The sequence below is a fragment of the Hylobates moloch genome, unplaced genomic scaffold, assembly GCF_009828535.3.
Source record: "Hylobates moloch isolate HMO894 unplaced genomic scaffold, HMol_V3 SCAFFOLD_10, whole genome shotgun sequence".
Classification (NCBI taxonomy): domain Eukaryota; kingdom Metazoa; phylum Chordata; class Mammalia; order Primates; family Hylobatidae; genus Hylobates; species Hylobates moloch.
The window spans coordinates 24,322,242-24,343,929 of record NW_026652285.1 but is presented as its reverse complement, the minus strand read 5'-3'; the positions used below and the strand labels follow the sequence as shown (position 1 = coordinate 24,343,929).

Genomic DNA, 21,688 nt, shown 5'->3' with positions numbered 1-21,688 from the left:
TCATTCTCCCTCCACAGTGGCCCACAATATCCATCAGGTGTTTATGTATCCAAAGAAGAGGCTACTCACTCCATCTGGTAAACCAACATACTCATGATTTAGTGGAAACAGCCCTGGAGTAGCACAGAGGGCTGCCTCAATACACACTTACTGAGCGTCTAACAATGAATGGGTCAAGCCCTTCGTAGGCACTGGCAATGGGAAGATGACCAATACAGACGGCTGAACCTTGCTTTCAAGGCCTTCATAAAGCACTGGAGATGACAAACACGGTCCGATACAAAGGGTCGGGTTCAGGACTCCAACCATTATTATCAAAGAGCCACGGGAATACAAAGGAAGGATTACTACGGGGGACGTTCCAGGAGGGCATCACAAAGAGACCTCTGAGCTGGATCCGGAAGGACAGATGAATTTAAGCTGAAAGTGGGGACCGTCGTTCCCGCTGGCGGGAACCGAAGGAGCCGAGGCAGCGTTGGGGCGGAGACCAGGTGGCACCCGCGGCGCTGCAAGGACACACAAGCTGTTGCGAGGGGGTCAACCTCTCCGGGTCTTGGCTTAGGAACCTGGGACGATTACACCCTAAAAGCGCTTGGAAAAACTGCAGAACTCGTGCTGCTTTTCGCGAAAGCTACTACCCCGTCGTGAGGGCAGGAAGCCCTGCGAGGCCCCTGCGAGGACGCAAACGCCGCGAAGCAAGTCCTCCACACCTCCATCCCTGGTTTGGTAAAATGTAGACTCTGACCCACAGCCGAAAGGAAAGAAAGACCGGGGTCGGGCAAGGCCCCTCCGGGGGCGGGCTCAGCCGGAGTCTGGCCGAGCTGCGCGCGGCTACAGTGGTTCCGCGGCCTCGCGCTGAGCGCCTCCCGCCGTCTCCCACCGCGGTCCCCACCGCCCCTCCACAAGGCTCGGCACCTCCCGCCACCTCCTCGGTCGCTGCGGCAGCTCCCGCTCCTCGCAGCCGCTAAACCCAGGCCTATCCCGCGGTCGGGCCTCCTCGGCCCTCTTCGCCGTGACGAATCGGCGCCCGGCTGGGAAAGTATCCAAATTCGGGGAGTTTTGAGGATCCAGTGGGGCCTGAAAAAAAATCCCTGAGTGTGCTAACATCACCGCATCCTCACTAGAAGGTTCATTTTTTTCTAAAGAGGGTCGGGTGGGGACCGGAAAAAAAATTAAGAAGAGTGTGGAAAGTGCGAGTGCGGAAGCTCCGGACGCGAGGGGCGGGGCTTGCGCGGGACAAAGGGAAGCGAAGCCGGAGCTGCGGGCGTATTTTCGGCCCGCGGGTGAGTGTTTCCAAGTGGGCCGGACCGGGTCAGTGGGTGCAAGTCGTGATGTCCCCGCTTGGCTGGACCCCGAGTTCCCGGGGGTTGCCGGGGTTCAGGCTTGGCCGTGGGGCCAGAGCCGGGAACCGGTTGCGGCCTCCTTGAGGCCTAGCAGAGCGAGGGTTGGGAGGGAGTCCCATCTGGGGCCCCCTCCTTGGAGGCAAGGCCAGTCCCCCGAAATTGGTCAAAGCACCTGTGAATACCCCGTTTTAGGGGAGTTGCTAGTAAAGTACATTCTCCAAGACAAATAGCGACCTTAGGAAGCCGCGGGCAAGGCAAGTCCGTGGTTCACCCCCCGGGCAGAAGGTTCCCCCATTGGTTCAGGCAGCGACCTGAGGACTCATGGTGTGGCTTACAGAGACGAGCAGAGCTCTGAAATAGTTTGGCCTGGGTTTGAAACCCAGCTCTGGCACTTCCTGGCTGCATATGGCTTCAGACAAGTTGTTTAAACTCTCCGAGACTCCCTTGTTTCATCTGTAGAATGGGGATAGCTGTACGTATAAAGTACTGTGACTGTTAAGCGAAATAGTGTCATAAGTTTACCCCGTATAAAGTATTTCTTGAACAAATATTTATCGGGTATTTATTTTTATGCCAGGCACCAAGGATGGATCCAACGGGTGGACAAATGTACAAGCCCACTCTTAAATTTTACATTCTAGCAAAAGAGAGCAGTAATTTTAAAGTATTAACAATGAAGTATAACGTACAGGGAGCTTATGTTGTCAGGGTCCCCTGCAGCAAGGCCTACTGGATGTTGACAGCTCCCTTAATGTGAGCAGAAAGGAAATCTACACCAGAGTCAAAGGTTTCTGACTGTTCTTTAAGAGGGAAAGACTCAGGTTGGACCATTGAGAAAATGAACTGTTTCTTTCCACACTAGGACTCATTCCTTATGCTCCAGGGAATTTCCTTAAAATTAATAATAGAAGCGAAAAATTGGATTTATTCCACATAACTTTGGATGTAAATACCTCCAATAGTCATAGAAGCTTATTTGCCTTCTTTCTAAAGATGAATTTTTGTCTTTTTATACCTCACTATTTGTGATGTATGTTGATGTAAAGAACAAGCTCACATGTGCCTGGTTATGTTGTGAGCCGGTAATACTAGGAAAAAATTTCCTAAGAATTAAGCTAAGTCCTGACATGGTCCCTGTTTCCAAGTAGCATACAATCTGGCCATATTGACAAGTTAAAAAAAAGTTATAATAATATCATAGATCTGTGTAAACTGTATAGGAATACAGATGGGGGAGCAGTTAATTCTGCCCAGGTAATGTATCAAGAAAGTTCCATTGAGGAGAAAAATTTTGAAATGGGCTGTGAATGATGAATAAAAGTTTTTCAGGTAGACTCTCACAATTTATTCCCAGCATTTATGAAGCTATTTACCACTATAAGAGAATGCGAAGTTCATTGTCATACCAATTACCTTTTGCACTGCTTCCAGGAATAAAATGCTGCCTGATTTTAATAAAAATTGTTATCCCAAAAGCATGATACAGTTGCTGATCAAGGAGCTGTCAGTATCTGGTAGGCCTTGTTGGGTTTACCCTGATAATACATCACTTTCTATTCTCATCCTTGTATCAGTCTGATGAAATGTTTACATGGCATCAGCAAAATGTTTTCTATACAAGAGGTAGCTTAGTATCACAAGAAAAAACCTGAAAGTACATTTCTAAATATCCCCAGTACTTTATTTTAGTCATTTAATTCTAATCAACCAAATGACCTATAAGAACTAGTTAAAATATGCAAAAGGCTTAATTACTAGGAATTAAGGTGAAGTAATTTTACGCAGAAATACCAATTAAATTACCCTACTCATTAGGAAAACATTCTCGTATGCTTGCTGAGTTTTGATTCTCTTTTTTTTTCCTTTTTTTTTTATTTTAGTGTCTCAGATTCATTCTTAAGGAACTGAGAACTTAATCTTCCAAAATGTCAAGTAAGTTTCAATTTTTATATTTATCAATCTATGTTAATAAGAGACTAATGCCCTAGCAAGTGGGAATTCCAAAATACTCTCATTTTTTTTTCTTCAAAACAGGACCATTGGTAGTTTTGTTGCATAGTATTATATCTCAGTTGTTTACAAGAAGTTATTTATTTTCTTTCAAACAGAAAGACCATCTTATGCCCCACCTCCCACCCCAGCTCCTGCAACAGTAAGTTTTAATTTTCTTGTTAATGTAATAGCCAAGTCTGGCCTTGATACAAAAACCCAGATGTCTTCCAGTGACAGTCACTCAATCATCACAGCAACAGGATGAAATTCAGCTTAAAAGAAAAAAAAAAAAGCACTTCCTACTAAATAAAATAATTATTTGCATCTTTCCTTGAACCAACCCCAACATTTAAAGAAATAGTACTGTAAAACTCCAACCTCCTATGCTCAGTTTGTTTTGTTTTTTCTTTGTAAATGGGAAATAAGTGAAAGTTTTACCATTTCTTTCTTATTAATCTTCACTATTAAGAGTCTTTAAGTTGTTACTGAGTGAATCCTCATTCTGGCTATTTTGTTAAACCTAACCTTCAACTGGTTGTTTTTCTCTCCTTTCTTGTGTCTCTATAAAATTTTCATATTAAACAATAAAGCCTCCGAAACTACACTTATTGTAAGTATTTTCAAGCTGTTCAAGTAAAGATTTCATCATCTATGGGGCAGATCTTGCTATTGAATCTTACTCCACTCCATAAATTATATTTTATTGGTTTGGAAGTATATATGTTTTAAGTAGTTATGAACATGTTTTTTCACCCAGCAAGCTCTGGCCCAGCTTGGTCAGCATGTAAAATAATTTTCCAACCCGCAAAACAGATTTAGCAGTAACCGTTCAGGTCTTGCTGAAATGGCTTCCTTGTTGGTTTTTTGGGAGGGGGGGTTTTGTTTGTTTTTTAAAAAACACTGTTAACATGACCAAATTCTACAAAATTAGTTCTTTAATATTAATCCTTCCTTCCATACCCCTTACCACCTAAATTTCAGGCTAGTCTACTTTTCACTACTAATTAGGTCCTTGTATAACTTTGTTTTCTCCACTAAAAAACTACTCATATTTACTAACCCTTAAATATATATTTTAGTTACATTTATCAACAATTTGTTTTTCTTTAGTGAGATACTTTTAAAAAGAGATATTGTACCATATGTTCTCATTTCAATTTATGTCATATACAGGCTCTAAAGTTAATTCCAGTAGACTATAAAGTCCTGTGCTTGGTTTGTTTTCTTTCTTAAATCAAAGAACATTTGTTACGACCATCTCCATGGCATTCTGCTAGTGGCTATACAGGTGGAGCTGAACAGTTGAGATTCTGAACCATGTACTTCAGCTTTGGAAATGGTATAGTTACAGTGTTTTGCTTTCCATTTTTTTTTTTTTAGTTCCCTTATTTTTATAACATTATTGCCTCATAATGTTGAACAGTGATTCTTATTATTTATGCTACCTTCGAAGGTGTCATTTTGACATAAATACTGCCTCTGACAATGTATCATATCTTGAGGACAAACTTGATTTTTTGAGATTAAAATATTTCAAAAACCAAGTGTCCCCCTGTAATTTATTATGCGTAAAAAGGAATTTTTTTTGCCTTTCTTTAATTATGTTTTTGTGCCATTATAGTTTCACGTTAACACACAAAATATAGAAGACTAGGGATTAAAATATCCAACAGAATGGATACTAAATGAATTATTCTCCTTCCTTTTTTCTTTCCATTACTTCTACCACCACCACCATCACCACCACTACTACCAACACTATCACCGCTATCACCTCCGCCACCCAAATGTACCACTCCAAGTAATATACACTTCTTTCATGCCTTTGATACTTCAACTGTGTTTTGCCTACTTAAATATGCTTAATTTGCGTCTTTTCTAACTGTATAGACTAGAAATTGATCAGCCGTTCTCTTTTTTCCTAAAGAGTATCAAATGTAATATCTGCTTAAATGTCTTTCTTTTGTGTACTAAGGATATGTGCAGCGGCATGTTTTAGGAAATTGTGTTTATTTTGTAACAACTACAGCTTAGTTGGAATGTGTTAAGTGTATTTTACATTATACAATTAAGGACCGATATTGTTAATTGCATGTAAAAATGAAATTGTCACGTATTTTGATTGAATTTTACAAGGTAAAATACCCTAATTTTGGTCTCTCTCTACTATATTCTTTCTATGCATTATGCCTTGGTTCTCATGAACATTGAGTGTCATTGTATTAGCCCGAAGGCTACTGCTATATAAGAGCCCATTTGTAATTACATCAACACATAATTCACAAAAACCAAGAGTTCTGTTGCTGAAATGAGCAGTTGTGTTTTGAAAGGGTGAGAGCTATCAGGAAGCTAGATGAAAAAAGTAAGTTCAAGTCTATAAGCTAGAAAAGTAGTTCACATTGAGACAACATGCAGAAATGTTTTCATGATTGACTTGTGGAAGATGGATCAAAGAAGAAATGGAAGAGAAATCCTATAAAAGAACTGGGTTAAAAAGATCAGATAGTACCCCAGAATGAAATCCATGCATTTCTTACAAGTCTTTGTTTTAAATCATGTATGTGACATCCATCAAATCCAACATATGTTCTTTTCAATTGACAAATCCTGGCTTCCCGATTTGAGTCTCTTCTCATTTCTCACATTATATAAAATGATTTAAAACTGTCTTTGAAATCAGATCCATTTCTTGTTTTTGTTTTTAGTAGATAAATACATTGGTGGCATCCACATGTCAAATAAATTGTGTTTTGTTTTGCATGTAGTGTTTTCAGAGTTCTAGTTTATCACACTTCAAGCCCTCCTATCTCAGTCTTCATATATTGCTAAGTTGTTTTATCCTGTTGTTGACCATAAAGTAATCCTGAATGTTTTAAACACTTCAGTGTGTTGCTTACCTCAAAAAACAAAACACACATTCACAGTCACACAAATACCCCCAGCCCCTGCAAAAAAGAAAGAGAAAAACAACCAAAAGACACTGCAGACAGGTTTCTCAATGAAAGAAAAATATTTAATTTCCTCAGTGGAAAAAAAGAACAATTACAACACATCATTGCTTGTTTAAATTCAGGTTGCTTTTGCATGCCATATGCAGATCATTTTTCATTTCTGTGTTTTCCTCGTTTGAGCTCATTTCTCATTCGTGTTTTTGTCTCATTTGTTTCCATCAGCAAATGCCCAGCACACCAGGGTTTGTGGGATACAATCCATACAGTCATCTCGCCTACAACAACTACAGGCTGGGAGGGAACCCGGGCACCAACAGCCGGGTCACGGTAGGAGAATCAACTATTACAGCATCCGGCAAACAACTGGAATTGACCAGAAATGCCTTCAGAATTAGGTCTTTTTGAATCATAAGCACAGCCATTTAAAAAAAATTTTTTTAACCTAGATTTTTGACTATTTTCAACATTCGTTGTAGCATCTCACACTGAAAAAATAAATAGTGAGATCTGGAATGTATATGGAAGAAAAGAAAAATCCATTCTGTTTGGTGGTTGGTAGGGTTAAAGCCTTGAGCACTTGATGCTTATACTGTATGTAAACAAACAGAATTTCTTACGGTAAAAATACCCTTTTTGACATAAAGAGTATTTTTCATTTTTATAAGGTGATTGGCATTAGTCTCAAGGATTCAGTTTCTAGTAGAGGCTGGGCTTTCAGACCTGGCTTTTTCAGGGCTGAAAAGCTTTTGGCTGGTATACCAGTTTGAATCGCTACCCATAGTTATTTGTCTTTTGGATTTAATAGTTGACCTTCTAACTGAGACTCATTTCTCTACAGTGAAAAAGAGAAAAACGTTTTAATGTCACCTCAAAGAAATGCAGAATGAAGGTTGAATGAAATTAATTTGAAGTATCAGACTAGTTATGTACAACGAGAAATGCATTTCTAATCCTTAGTATAAGAGATAAGATTTCTGAAACTTAGGATGTTTCATTTAAGTGATCAGCCTAAGATATCAAAATTGGATGATATACTTCAAAGCTTTTAGTTTAGAATCATCTTAAATTTCATTCGAAAAAGTTTAAGCGCCAAAAAACGCCAATAATTAGAAAAATGACTTACTAAAGATAAAAAAAATCCAAAAGTCAAATACTACATTGGAATGTAGTGTTGGTGAGAATTTATACTACCCAGAATGGCTGTAAAGTTTTTAATACCTGGTTTTTGTTTGCTGTATTCATAAATAACAAGTACCTTCTATTAATGTAACTTCAAAAAAGCCCTCTCACCCTGTAGTCAAGCTGGAACTGAAAGCTTGTAGCTATCAAATGAATGTCTATCTTGATAAGCATATTGCTTAGCTTGATAGGTTTTGTTTGTCTAAATTTTTCATTGTTTCTGCATAATTTGTACTTCATAAGCATATCAAGTTTTATGTGCCATGCATATTTCATGGTATCTGAAAAAGAATTCTGACAAAGTGTGTGTTTGTATGCATTTCACAATGCATACAATTTTTATGTGCATCAACACATGTTTTTCCCAGCCTAAACATGTTGTTTCACAAGTGTAATGGGTGGCAAGGTTTTCAAATGATAAAGAACATTTTAATTTAAACAATGAACAGAATCAATCATGGATCTTAATGTTAATGCAGCATTTTTTCACGGGCAGTAAACAAGAATGATTGCATTTAATAGCTCTATACAGTCACCTCTTGATTATCTATGTTAATGGAATAGAAATGATAACTATAATATTACAATAATTTGTCTTTTGGTTTTGTGTAAGCATTTTGCTCTTAACTTGGATGTAGCTGTGGGGGATTCTCTGTTAAAAAAGTGAGATTGTTTGATGGAGACTAGGAAGAGAAAGTGCACCCCCTATCTGAAGTCACTCATCTGTTTCTTCCCATTCCTTCTTGGCGAATGTTAAGAACTGAACATTTGGCGTGGACACTAGCTACATAGTAGACTAAGTATAGAGAGTTGTTGGGCATGGAAGATTTGGTGTTTTGGTCCTTTGTGGAGATTTACTTTGTATTATTGTCCTCTTAACACCAAACTGAAGTATAATCAAACTGCTATATGAAGAAGGGCCTAGAAAATGTGGAGGTTTTACACTACTTGCCCTGCTTTCTATATCTAGTTTAAGCTGTTAGGACTCAATGGCTCTGATTTTTACCATAATAAAAGCATTTTGATTTTAGTATGACCCTAGTTATGCATTACTTTTGGGGGTGAGGAGAAGCTCCTGTTTGGTATTGTTGTGTGCAGATTGCGTTAGTGGTTTTCAAGGAATGAATCTGTGAAGTCCTGTCCAGTAGCTTCTGGTAGGCTGTAGAGAACATTGGGTTTCCCTGATGACTCCAGTATACTTGGATAGTTCTCAGACAGTAAATACTTTATATAGCATGTCAAGACCTTTTGGAGTGCTTAGGATAGCTACAAGATGGAATTCACTCCTAGTCAGTTCTTCATTCAGATGATGATTAGCATTCTCTTAAGTACAGGTGTGAAAACACATTGAGACAAAAATGTCTTTAAAAACAGCCTATTTCTGTACATTAATAGAAATTCTGTCCCAGAAGAAAGCTCTTAAATAAGTTCCTGCTAGAGAAACAGCTGAGAATTGCAAAAGAAACAACAACAAAAAACTGAGTAGCCAAGATAAATTTCACAAAATCATGAACTTTATTCATAGGAGATTTCCTATGGACCTTGCTCTTCTGTAAGCACAGTTCTACCCACCTCCCCATTGGAAATTGAAAGCAGAAAATTGGAGAGTTGCTGCTAGAGGTAGATTTCCTGATAGTAGCAAGGAAAGAAACAGTTCAAAAATGGAAACACATTCTCCAAAAGCATAGTCCCTAGGCCGTTGAAAGAGCCAACAACAGATTTTGACATTTCACACATCTGACAGAGGGTTACAGCACAGCGAAACAGTGGTTGTTTCTAATTGAATCTTATCCAGAAAGGGTCTAAAGTATGTTCAACTTTTTTTAAAGAAATGTTTAAGACATGGTAGAAAGATGTCTGTCTGAGACATTAAATAAATTGGAGGTGTGTAATGATATAAATCTTTACTATCCTGAAAACCATCTGGAATTTAACTTTATTACTGTTTTGGGGTGTTTTTTTAGTTTGGGTTTTTGTTGTTGTTGTTGTTGTTGTTGTGAGTTGACTGGTCTCAATATATAGATGATTTGTGTACCTTTCTTTGGGAGATAGGAGGGGAAATAGCAATTCCATTAATATAAAATGTGATTCTTTGAAAAATACCAAAGAGCAAGTACTACTATGTTTTTAAAGTGTTTTAATTCATACTTAAAGCTCGGAAGCATAGACATTTTAGAAATCCTTACCTCTTTAATTTCAAAAAATTTTGACAGTGGTCTTACCACCTCAGTTATGGGCACAATTCCAACTTTATTTGTAACCCATTTCATGGAATTCTGAAGGTTTGTGTTGGATATGAGTTGGAAATACTTTCTAGTAATTTTATGTGTGAAGAAGCAGACTTTTGTGTGTCTGTTCGTCTGAATCCATAAGCTTAGTCTTACAGGAATTCCCTTTCCCCTTGAAAGAACTTCTACGGACCCTGATACAGGTTTCCCTTTATTGGCTGCCCATCCCACCACTTTTGACAGTTTCCATGCCCCCTGGCCATCTCACTCTCTTACCCACTGCTGGCCAAAAACAGTGTCTGTCTACCTGGGCACTAGCATGAGGTGTGATAAGAATGCATGGGAGGAATGGAAAGATAGGAAATACTGCTTCCAAGGCGAAATGCTTTCTAATAACTTCATATATTAAGAAGTAGAGTTACAGGGATGGAGAGAGACCCTTGTAGGAAGAGGAAACATTTCTTGATCATAGTGGAAAAGGACACAAACATGCTAATCCCTGAGCCCTCAAATGAAAAATAAGGTTATGATTAGTGTCCCAGCCCAGAGTGGAGGAGTATCTCTGGGGTTTTATCATAGCAACAACAGAAAGTGAAGCGAGCAAAATGTTACTTTAATTTTCTTGTAAGGATTTGCCAATCCTGTCTTTTGATAATTAGAATAAAGCCAACACTTCATCTCTCCAGCCTAGCAGGGAGAGTCAATATCAGAGATCTCCTGAAAATTCGCAAATTGTCTGAAATAGCAATGATTTTTCTTATTCTGGGTCTTTAATCAAATGCAGTCATGTATATTAAGAGGAGACTAAAAAGTTCAGAAATAGATACTTTTAGATGAGTGTTATCTGGGTGGTCTAACAGAAGCTGTCTGGAATCACACCTAGACTTTAAACTGTAGGAAAAACTGATCACTTTATCTTTCTCTTTCATTCTTTTTTTATTTTTTCTCTCACCTATTTTTGCTTTACCTTTTTAAAAAATATTTTTTAGTCTTCCCTCCCCCTCCTTTTCTTCTGTCTCTCTTTTCCTGTACATCACATCTTTCCTTTTCCTCTTTCCCATAAAACTGAACATTTTTAATGGAATGGAGCTTCTTGATACAAGACCTCAAAAATAACGTAATCAGGCCCCATATCTGCCACTTCTCTGTTCCTGATAAACTTGTTTGCTTTTACACTGTGATTAGGACTCAGGACAAAACAAGGTGTGACTTTAATTCACACTTCTCATTCCCCTTTACAAGAAAACCACTAGGTAACAGACAGAACCTTAAGAAAAATAAAATCTCTAGCCTGGCAAAGGAGGTAAGGTGGTTTGTTATTTCACTAATTGTTTTTGTTTTTGAACCTGGGAAGTTGTTTTTGTGGTGGCGTTGGGAGTACATTCCTAACAGAGTGCTAACAGGTTAAGGCCCCTGTAGACAGTGTGAGAATGGTAAGTGTTAAGAGTTCAGATCCTGCTGCAGATAATCAAGTGTTGACTGTATGTGTAATGGTAATTGAGCAGAATAAGAGGGTACCAGGTAATGTCCTGAATGTGAGACGGTTGATATATAACCATATATTTTCAATGTATGGGTTACTGTGTAATATTTTATTTGTTCTTGCAGCCAGGTTGTCAAAGCATTGGCAATAAACTGCTAAGTAAAACATTTAAAAATTATGTGCTTAAAGTCATTTTCTTTTGAACATTTCTGAATTTGCAGTGATAGCTATTTTCAGTGGAGAAAATATTTGGACGAGTAGAAGAAAGGCGCATTAGAATTTTTTAAGGGACTCTCTTTTCAGTTTGCCGTTGAACTCCTTACAGTTGAATAATGAATGTATTTAACTCTTTTGTAGGCATCCTCTGGTATTACGATTCCAAAACCCCCAAAGCCACCAGATAAGCCGCTGATGCCCTACATGAGGTACAGCAGAAAGGTAGGTGCTTAGGACCTGGAAAGGAGTGAGGACACTGTCTTTGCATCTTCTTTGCTTAACATCCAATTTTAGATTGGCTTAGCCAGCTTTTCTGTGCATATTCAGAGGAAAGGTCCAAAAAAATACAGTTTTTAAAGCAATTAGTTCTGATTTCAAAATTTCAGAACTAAAATCCAACAAGAGGAGCATGATTAAATAAACTGTTAAAATCCTTAAGATAGAATGTTCTATAGTCATTAAAGTCATGTCTTTTGGAGAATATTTAATGACATGAGGAAAATGTTAAGTGAAGGAGGACTACAAGACTACATGAATTAATATCTCATTTTTATAAAAATAATAGCAACCACATGTTAGTTTGAAGGGGGAAAACACAGAAGACAATGATTATCTCTAAGCAGTAAGCTTATGGTAGTTTTTATTTTCTTTTCCTCAAGTTTTCCTTTTTCTTTTTTTTTGGTGATGAGCTTACATTACTCTTAAAATAAAAAAATATAGCCAATATCTTTATTAAAAGGCAGAGCATTATAACCACTATCTAGAAATTTTAAACCTTTTCATCTTGACTGTTATATTTGTATTTGATAATATGATGTATTGTGTTATGCAAATTAAGCACTTCTAAATTCACGTGAACTTTTAGAGACATAGACTATGTTATTGAAGTAACTCATCTTAAGTGTTTATAGTGATTGGAGATATTCTTGCTTATCAAATTGAAGTATTTATAAGTGAGTGACATGATGTCTGAGATCTATCTTAAAATAGTCCAGTAGGGCAAAGATAACTTGAGATTGGCCAGTTGTTGATAATTGTTGAAGTAGGCTGATGAGTACATAGAAATTTGATACTGTTTTCTCTGCTTTTTATGTTTAAAAGTTTCCATATTAAAAAGTATTTTTAAAGGTCTGTACATTTAAACATCAGTATTAACATTTCATCTGTTTTCTTTTTAAGGTCTGGGACCAAGTAAAGGCTTCCAACCCTGACCTAAAGTTGTGGGAGATTGGCAAGATTATTGGTGGCATGTGGCGAGATCTCACTGATGAAGAAAAACAAGAATATTTAAACGAATACGAAGCAGAAAAGGTAGGGTAGGGGCTCACAGTGGGATAGATAATGTGTAAAGTACATAAACATTGGCTTACTATTTATAAAAGAAACATAAGATTTGGTCAGAAGACTGATGCAGTACTGAGGCTCTGTCTGAGTCGGGTCCATTTCTCTAGGCCTCAGATTTCTTGTCTGTAAAAAGGAGATAATTATCCCAACACCCTGTTTACATCATATCTTTTGATATTCAAATGAGATAACATAGGTCTGCATTATAACCTGCAAAATGTTAATTATAAAACCAAAAAACATTTGAATTTCAGATAGAGTACAATGAATCTATGAAGGCCTATCATAATTCCCCCGCGTACCTTGCTTACATAAATGCAAAAAGTCGTGCAGAAGCTGCTTTAGAGGAAGAAAGTCGACAGAGACAGTCTCGCATGGAGAAAGGAGAACCGTACATGAGCATTCAGCCTGCTGAAGATCCAGATGGTAAAAGAAAAAAAGTGGGGTTTTGTTTATGCTTTCTCTGAGAGTTAAGATATGAGAAATCTCTTGTTCTTATTTCTTATCCTAAATGGAAAAGAAAGCATAATTTAAGTATCATCTTAGTATTTTGGTTATATTGAGTAAGATTTGTATGTGAATTTCCCACAAGAAAAAGAAAATATCCTTTTCAGTGCAGAAAATAGCAAAAAATATTTATTGTTTATCAAAATCTTTGTACTCAAAATGCATGAAAGGTTTTTAAACCACAATCAGGATTTTGCCTCATCTGCTTTTAAAAAGCTAAATGCATTCTAGTTATATTCTGTTTTCTTATTGGTTCACTAAATTCACTGAATTAAAGGCTCTTAAGGGAGAAGCTAATGAGTATGTGGAAACATGAAGTTTCCTTTCCATTTAATTGAGAAATCCAATAAGAATGTATAAATATAGCTCATGCTACTATTTGTATGGGTGTACATGAGGGTATACCCATACAAATTTTATACATGCACACGAATGGCAGAGCTTCCTAATTGCCATTCTGTAAGAGTAGTTAGCAGGTGTGCTGATTGTTCTGGTCTTATGCAGCCAAGCAGGGTCTGAAGCTGCAAGGAGACCCAGAGATAGCCACCTGCAGTGTGAACACACTCAACCACATATCTAGTGTGCTGTATAAACATTAATAGTTTCTCTGTGTACTGCTATGATGTGCAAAAGGTTAGAAGCTCTAGCTGCAAGCAACAAGAACATCAGGAAAATGATTTAAGATCCCATCTTAAAGTAGCAGTAACAAAGAGGAAGGCTATAAGAACTTTAAAGACAATGTCAATGAGGGAGGAAGCAATAATAGCACCTGAAGACAAGAATAAGTTGATAAAGGTGGGGAAAAACAGAAGTCATTTTTTAAAATAATGTACTGGAATATTGTCAGATGTTCTCATAAATACAGACAGCAGAATGTAATACTATAGAGAATAGAATATGGAATAGAAACAGTATTGAATGTTAAGCAGAATCAGCAGTGCTAAAGACACACTAGCATCCTCACACTTTAATTACTCAAATGGGATGATTAATGCAAGAGAAACATACAGAACTAAAAAACAGAAGATGATCCAGTCTACAGATATTAGGAGGATGGGGGTCAGTACAAGAGGAAACAAAGGCTAGCAACATAAGTAGAAAATAACTAAAGCTTTCATTAACACCATGAACATTGAGAAGGACTGAAGAGATTCACTCAGAAACAGTCTCAAACTTGGGCCTATTATGTTTTTAACTGTAAGATTGAGTCTTAAAGTTGCTAGTAAGTTTAGGTAGCAATTAAGATGCCAGTATGAGAATGTCTTTAGCATACCAGTACGAAAATGATTAGAAAGTGGAATACTTGGGAGGTGGAAATGTATGTCAAATGTACATAAGAGAAAGGTGGCATCTGCACAAAGTACAACAGCTACTACTTTAACAGAGGACTATCAAAAAATAGACGTGGCCAGGCGCCATGGCTCATGCCTGTAATCCCAGTACTTTGGGAAACTGAAGCAAGAGGATCGTTTGTGGCCAAGAGTTTGAGACCAGCCTGGGCAACACAGCAAGACCCTATCTCTACAGAATACTTAAAAATTAGCTGGGCATGATGACTTGTGCCTGTAGTCCCAGCTACTCCGACTGAGGCTGAGGTGGGAGAATCAGTTGAGCCCAGGAGTTCGAGGCTGCAGTGAGCTGTGATCATGCCACTGTCTTCCATCCTGGATGACAGAGCAATAACCAGTCTCGAAAAAAAAAAAGAGGGCATGTGCAATTATCCACACAAGACAATGAAGGCTTTTATTCAATGAGAGCCTCTTCATCGTAGGATAAATAGCTGTTCAAGTAGATCATAACTAGAGAAGCCATTCCCCCAAAAAAGGAAGCAGACAACTAACATGCAAGGAAGAACAAGCCCAAATTGCTTAGACCTTATTTCCCCATCTGTGGTCAACACTGGGCCATGTAAATGAAAGAAGAAAACAAAAGCTAACAATAAAAACAGATAACTTAGATGTAACACAGATGTACCATATATAACCCTAAACTTGAAAAACTCTTAAAAAGTAGAAAGGCTACAGAGCTTTTAAAAAACTGTATCTTACCCAATAGTTTTAATTTGAGAAGTTTATTCCTAAAGAAATTACTCAAAGGGAAAGAAAAGTAATTTTTTTAACTTTTTACAAAAACAACAGTTTTTAGCCTTAGTATTTATAATAATGAGAATTTTAGGAACTACTTAAGTGCCAGACAATAAGGGAGGTGCTAAACTGACATAGCAGCACAACATAGGCCTCTGTAACAGGGTTTCCTCTGTAACAGGGTTTTCTTAAGTGTGGTTCCTCCCTGTCTGGTGGGACAGTGAGGTGATTAAGTGGTTCAGAGAGGAGCATTTGTTTTAATATGTATTACTAAAGAGAAAGCTCTTTTTTTTTTTAAGTGAGTTAGTTTAAAGAAAAACATTAAGTAAACATAGTACAGGCGTTAGTAGATATATGAAAAACTATGAAGGTGATAGAGCAAAGACTGAGATTAAGGAAACACTAGATAGCTATTAAAAATAAGCATATAGGGTGTGCGCAGTGGCTCACACCTGTAATCCCAGTGCTTTGTGAGGCCAGGATGGGCGGATCACATGAGGTCAGGAGTTCAAGACCACCCTGGCCAACATGGTGAAATCCTGTCTCTACTAAAAATACAAAAATTGGCTGAGCATGGTGTCATGCACCTGTAATTCCAGCTACTTGGAAGGCCAAGGCACAAGAATCGCTTGAACCCGGGAGGTGGAGGTTGCAGTGAGCCGAGATTGGGCAGCTATACTCCAGCCTGGGTAACAGGGAGATTCTGTCTCAAAACAAAACGAAACAGAAGCATATAAACCAGACCCCTACTGTATGAACTTGGGTCATACCATTACACACTGACAACAGCTGGCTAAGTGTAAATTGACAAAAATTAAATTTGGAATCAAACATTTATTTTTCTTCTATAAAATTACTTGAGGGCCTGGGAAACTGAATATTGTTAGAGGTGATGTTTTCTCTGCTGTCATAATTTTACAAATGGGCATTTTCATTCATTTTTAAAGTGCTACAGTGACAAAGTCACTGCAGTTCATATGTTGTTCGTTAGTTGTTAAATGCCTTAAGTTACTACCAAGAGAGTGAAACATTGGGCAGAATTTCAATTACTGCCATCACATGCAGCCTTCACATTGATTCTGAAGCCAGAAGAGACATGTTATATCTCGTTTATGTTTTAGCCAAATCCTCCTCAGACACACATTATCACTTAAAGACTGTGAGATAAATTACTACCTTGGCCAATGAACACATTACATCCTCTGTATGGTTTTTATCAAGTAACTGCCGCAGTGCTCCCATGACGCTGGGCAGGTCCACTTGTTAGGCCAGCGAGGGCCATAGTTCCTTGGTAATTAAGTGTTAACATTGTTACACTCCTTTTTATGGTTACTGGTGACCTAATTTCCAAAATAATTTGTTCATTCCAGATTATGATGATGGCTTTTCAATGAAGCATACAGCCACCGCCCGTTTCCAGAGAAACCACCGCCTCATCAGTGAAATTCTTAGTGAGAGTGTGGTGCCAGACGTTCGATCAGTTGTCACAACAGCTAGAATGCAGGTCCTCAAACGGCAGGTCCAGTCCTTAATGGTTCATCAGGTAAAGTCATAAAACATTCATTTCAATAATGAAGGTACATGCCTAAATGTACGTGTTAAATACGTCAATCTAACCTGTTCCTGATTTGGAGAAGAGGTTTAAGGAAGTGGACCTTTCCCAGATGTTTAATAGGTTTGTCATTAAAAACTATAATATAGAACCTTGTAATGGAAAGTATGTTTGTTTAAGAAATACATGTGAACTTAAGAATTTTGAGGCATCCTATCAATCTTTAGTGTTCTACTAAATATTTTTTCCAAAGGAATTGCTCAGGCCTGAAACAGTATTCTTTAACATTTACCTATTGATCATAATTGTTTCTTTGTGCTGCATTTTGTATTTTTTAAATCTTAGCTAGACTCATGTAATAAATGATCTAAAATTCAAAACATTATTTGGTACACTGTTTGAAAGTATGGACCATTAAAAAATGAGACACAATTATGAAGCCTGATCCTGTCTTGCAGCGAAAACTAGAAGCTGAACTTCTTCAAATAGAGGAACGACACCAGGAGAAGAAGAGGAAATTCCTGGAAAGCACAGATTCATTTAACAATGAACTTAAAAGGGTATCTGTTTAATATGTTAACTATACTTTTATCACTATACCTGTTACTTTATTTTTCCTCACTCTTTTTTCCAAAATAGTGTTTTTATTGAATGTTGTTCACTTTGAAACAGGGCTAACTTCACTGTATAACCTGTAAGATCTTTTTTTTTGTAAAATTGTTCCCATTCTCTGGCAAAATTGCAATAAATTTGAAATATCATGGAGTATATGCATATCTACGAGGCCTATAAATGCTAGAGCCCTCTGATATGTTAAACTCCCATACAGTCATTAATTACTTTTCATTTTATTGTGATTTATTCATCAAATGTCTTCATTAAATGTAATTTATAATTTGCACTTTGCGTTCAGACAAGGAAATCTAGTTGGTAGCCCAAAATGTAAAACGGAAGCCTTATGTATACCCCATAACTTTCACTATTTTGCCTCACCAGCTGCTCTGGAATATCCTATATTATACTACTGCTAGAGCTGCTTTCTTTTCTTGTAGACCCAAGAGTTTCAGAGAAGACCTAGAACCACATTTTTTTGTGCACACACACATACAGGTGTGTGTGTACATATATATATAGTTTATAGGCAAGAAAACCAACTTCTGAAAGAATATGTCTGGCTCAAACATTATAAGGAAAAAAACAATACTGAGTTCTGTTTTTTTTCTGATTAGTTGTGCGGTCTGAAAGTAGAAGTGGATATGGAGAAAATTGCAGCCGAGATTGCACAGGCAGAGGAACAGGCCCGCAAAAGGCAGGAGGAAAGGGAGAAGGAGGCCGCAGAGCAAGCTGAGCGCAGTCAGAGCAGCATCGTTCCTGAGGAAGAACAAGCAGCCAACAAAGGCGAGGAGAAGAAAGACGATGAGAACATTCCAATGGAGACAGGTAACCCACTAGCAACAAACGCAAAGGAAGTGCCAAGACTTTGTACAGCTGTCTTTAATTTAGGTTTTTCTTTCTAAGTGCAGGTATTCTGGTACCTGCCACTGAGGGTGGTTCCCGGTACTAAATTTGACATGATATTGACATTCAATATTTTAACCTTTAATGCTTACATTATTTATCAAGATGTGGTTATTACTGTTAAGATTAATTGTCTTTGGTGTCCTAGGACAGCATTCTGCAAAGTAATACCTGTAAGCCAATCCTGCCCACCACTTGTTTTTGTAAATAAAACTGGAACACAGCCACACTTGTTTGTTTACATACTGTCTGTGGCTGCTTTGGGGATAAAACAGTATAGTTGAGTAGTTGCAACAAAAACTGCCTGGCCTGCGAAGTCTAAAATATTTTCTATCTGGCTCTTTACAGAAAAAAATTGCCAGCTCTGTCCTAGAAAAACCCTTACTTCTAGGTATACTGATTTTCCTGATTAAAAGCATCCCTCAAGGTAAAAAAAAAAATAAAATTAAAAATAACTTGTATAAATAAAACTTAAAGTACTGATTACATTGATCATCACTTGTAATTTTGAGGTCACCTTACTTCATAGCACTGTTTTAACACTGCCTAGTACACCGTGTAAACAGGACTAAGCTAAAAGTAGTTATGGAAAACAAAACCAAAGGCTTCCTGGAGCATCGTTGCAAGAAGTGGGTGGGACAGTAGTCATACTTGGTACTCAGATGACAACCTCCGAGTGTCATACTTTGTACTCAAATGACAACCATCTGGAAAACATGTAATGGGATATAGATATCTTTACGAGGTATTTCTGCAAAATTTAATCCAGCAGATTAACATTTGAAATAGTCATATTTTAAGTTTCACTATCTGAGTCTCTTTCTGTTTTGTATGAATGTGTTTTTTATCTTAATGAATTTGGAGCATGAGCACATTTTTGTGGTTAAAACGAGCTTGAAAATTAAAATACTGATTTTTGCTAATTTTGCAACTAGACGAACACTCAGTTCTTTGCCTCTGTTTTGGCATCTATGAATGGGGCATGTCCTATGCTTAAGGTTTGCAGGTCTTTACTCAGATTCTGTCCTCCTAGTTCAAGTAAAAAACCTGAAGAAAATCGTTTGAGACTATTAGAGCTAAAACCTCATGCTTTTAATTTCTTACAGGAAACAGCCCAGCATGACTTTAAACAAAGTGTCTAAAAGATCAACCTTATATTATTTCTACAACTGCTTTCTCCTCGTTTAATCCATAGCACTACAGACTAACTCTCATTCACTGTCCAACAGAAATAAAATGCAAGTCACATGTGAAATTTTATATTTTCTACTAATGACCTATTTTTAAAAGTTAAGCAAAACAAGTGTTTTAACAATATGTTTTATTTAATTCAACATATCATAAATAAAATTATTTCAACACGGAAGGAACATTTTTAAAATCAGCTTTCGTTTTTTTAAACAGTCTTTAAAATATACATTGGATTTTTCAAATCCATATTTTATACTTATATACACATCTCAATTCAGAAGCTAAATTTTCATCGGAAGTATTTGATCTGCATTTATTTAATACATTTCATTAATTTACAGCTAAAAAGTAGATTTTCATACCTAAATTGTTCCAACATTCTTAAAAGTTCTTTAGTCACACTAAATGAGCCATTTCAGGGGTTTAATAACCACATGTGGCTAGTGGCTTCTATATTGGACAGCACAGCTGTATACTGTCAGCATAACTAGCGTAAAATTTCATCTTGGAACTGACAGTGACAAATGTGTGATTACAGAGGAGACACACCTTGAAGAAACGACAGAGAGCCAACAGAATGGTGAAGAAGGCACGTCTACTCCTGAGGACAAGGAGAGTGGGCAGGAGGGGGTCGACAGTATGGCAGAGGAAGGAACCAGTGATAGTAACACTGGCTCGGAGAGCAACAGTGCAACAGTAGAGGAGCCACCAACAGATCCCATACCAGAAGATGAGAAAAAAGAATAAGTGTTGCCTTGTTTTATGTGTTCTAAATACTTTTTTAAATGAAAAAATGTTTTTTGGTTTTAATGGTGTTATGTGGTTTGTGTATTAATTTTTTTTCTTGTCCATATCACACCACCAAAGGCTTTTGGACCATTTAGCATCATGAGCACATGTCAGTCACCTTTCTTAAGTGTTGTGAAGATGGCTCTTTTCTTTGGATCTTGTTTCTAGCCCTCAACTGCTGAAAGCCTCAGAATTTAGATTAATTGAGAAAACACCCACCTCTTTTAGAGAATTATCCTTTGATGCTGCAGAATCTACTCTTACAATGCCTTCCTACAGCTCACTGGGGTGCTTACCAAAGCCATAGCTTTAAACCTTCCCAATCCCCATCAACAGCTTCCTGAAAGTCTCCTCTCTTGTTTACTTCTGCAAAGGGTAGCTTCTTAAAAACGTGATCATGTATGAGTATGTATTTGTTCACTTACCCTTTTTTACTTTTAATCAATGTCAGATACCAAGAGTTGTGTTAAGAAGTTGAGTGTAGCCTGCAACTAACTACACTAGGATCTTACTGATCCAGAAATAGTCCCTATAGTTAGAGTAGTTACTTATGAAATGGTCATTAAAGTGAACACAGCACATATACATCATCTATACTGCTTTTTGTTATGATTAATATTGGGTATGTTCTGGTAAATCCATCCTTATTGTATAGAAAAAAATTACTTTTCTACCAGGTTTTCCAAAGACAGAATAGATCACAAAGCTCAAGGAATTTAATATTCTTGTAATGGACTAGATAATTCAAACTGATTAGCCCATTCTAGAAGAAAAACAGCTGGGAATTAAGTTAATCCACTTGAAATTGTTTTACAATAATCAGAACATTCAAAACCTCAAGGCTCAGGATCCCATAGATCAGAGCCCACCTTTTTGATAAACTCTTAGTAAAGTCTTGGAGACTAGAAGCAAGATAGTTTGTGACACATATGCTTCCCAAAAACTAGAATAGATTTTTACTGAATAGTGGTATATCTGATGGTATATGTTTCTTAAAGGTCCAGATGTAATAAAAAAAAAAAATGAAAAAAAAAGGTCTCAGTGTTTTTAATGCACTACATACTTGTATGCAAGACAAGCATCCAGTTTTTTTCTGTAATGCAGTGACAGTGTGGAATGACCACTCAGCCATTATAAATTTGTGTACTCAGGGCCCTTGTCTCACCCAGCTATCTCTATAAACTGCTGCAGTAGTTTATTTGTACAAGACACTTGTGAAAATCAGTTTTCTTACATTACAGTCTATGTCACATATGGAAGTTGGTCTTTGACTCCAAAAGTAAAGGGAATATGTTTCTACATTAACAGGAA

The 21,688-nt window shown here is 37.4% G+C and overlaps 1 protein-coding gene across 9 annotated transcripts; it reads left to right on the top strand.

Moving 5' to 3' along the window:
• Positions 1-211: 211 nt before the first annotated feature.
• SMARCE1 (SWI/SNF related, matrix associated, actin dependent regulator of chromatin, subfamily e, member 1) lies at positions 212-20,403 on the top strand. 9 transcript variants are annotated; one of them, XM_032163557.2, is made up of 12 exons: positions 1,186-1,283; positions 3,224-3,275; positions 3,452-3,495; positions 6,509-6,613; positions 11,534-11,614; positions 12,572-12,703; positions 12,991-13,162; positions 16,698-16,870; positions 17,338-17,439; positions 18,109-18,319; positions 18,746-18,824; positions 20,127-20,269. In XM_032163557.2, the coding sequence occupies exons 2-11, from the start codon at positions 3,269-3,271 to the stop codon at positions 18,808-18,810; spliced, it is 1,092 nt and encodes a 363-aa protein (XP_032019448.1). In that variant the 5' UTR covers positions 1,186-1,283; positions 3,224-3,268; the 3' UTR covers positions 18,811-18,824; positions 20,127-20,269. The 9 variants fall into 9 exon arrangements, with proteins under 9 accessions (XP_058301504.1, XP_058301505.1, XP_058301503.1 ...); XM_058445523.1 differs by lacking the exon at positions 20,127-20,269 and adding an exon at positions 19,504-20,100; XM_058445521.1 differs by lacking the exons at positions 1,186-1,283; positions 18,746-18,824 and adding an exon at positions 212-1,035 and having other exon boundaries at positions 20,127-20,403.
• The last annotated feature ends 1,285 nt before the right edge of the window (positions 20,404-21,688 follow it).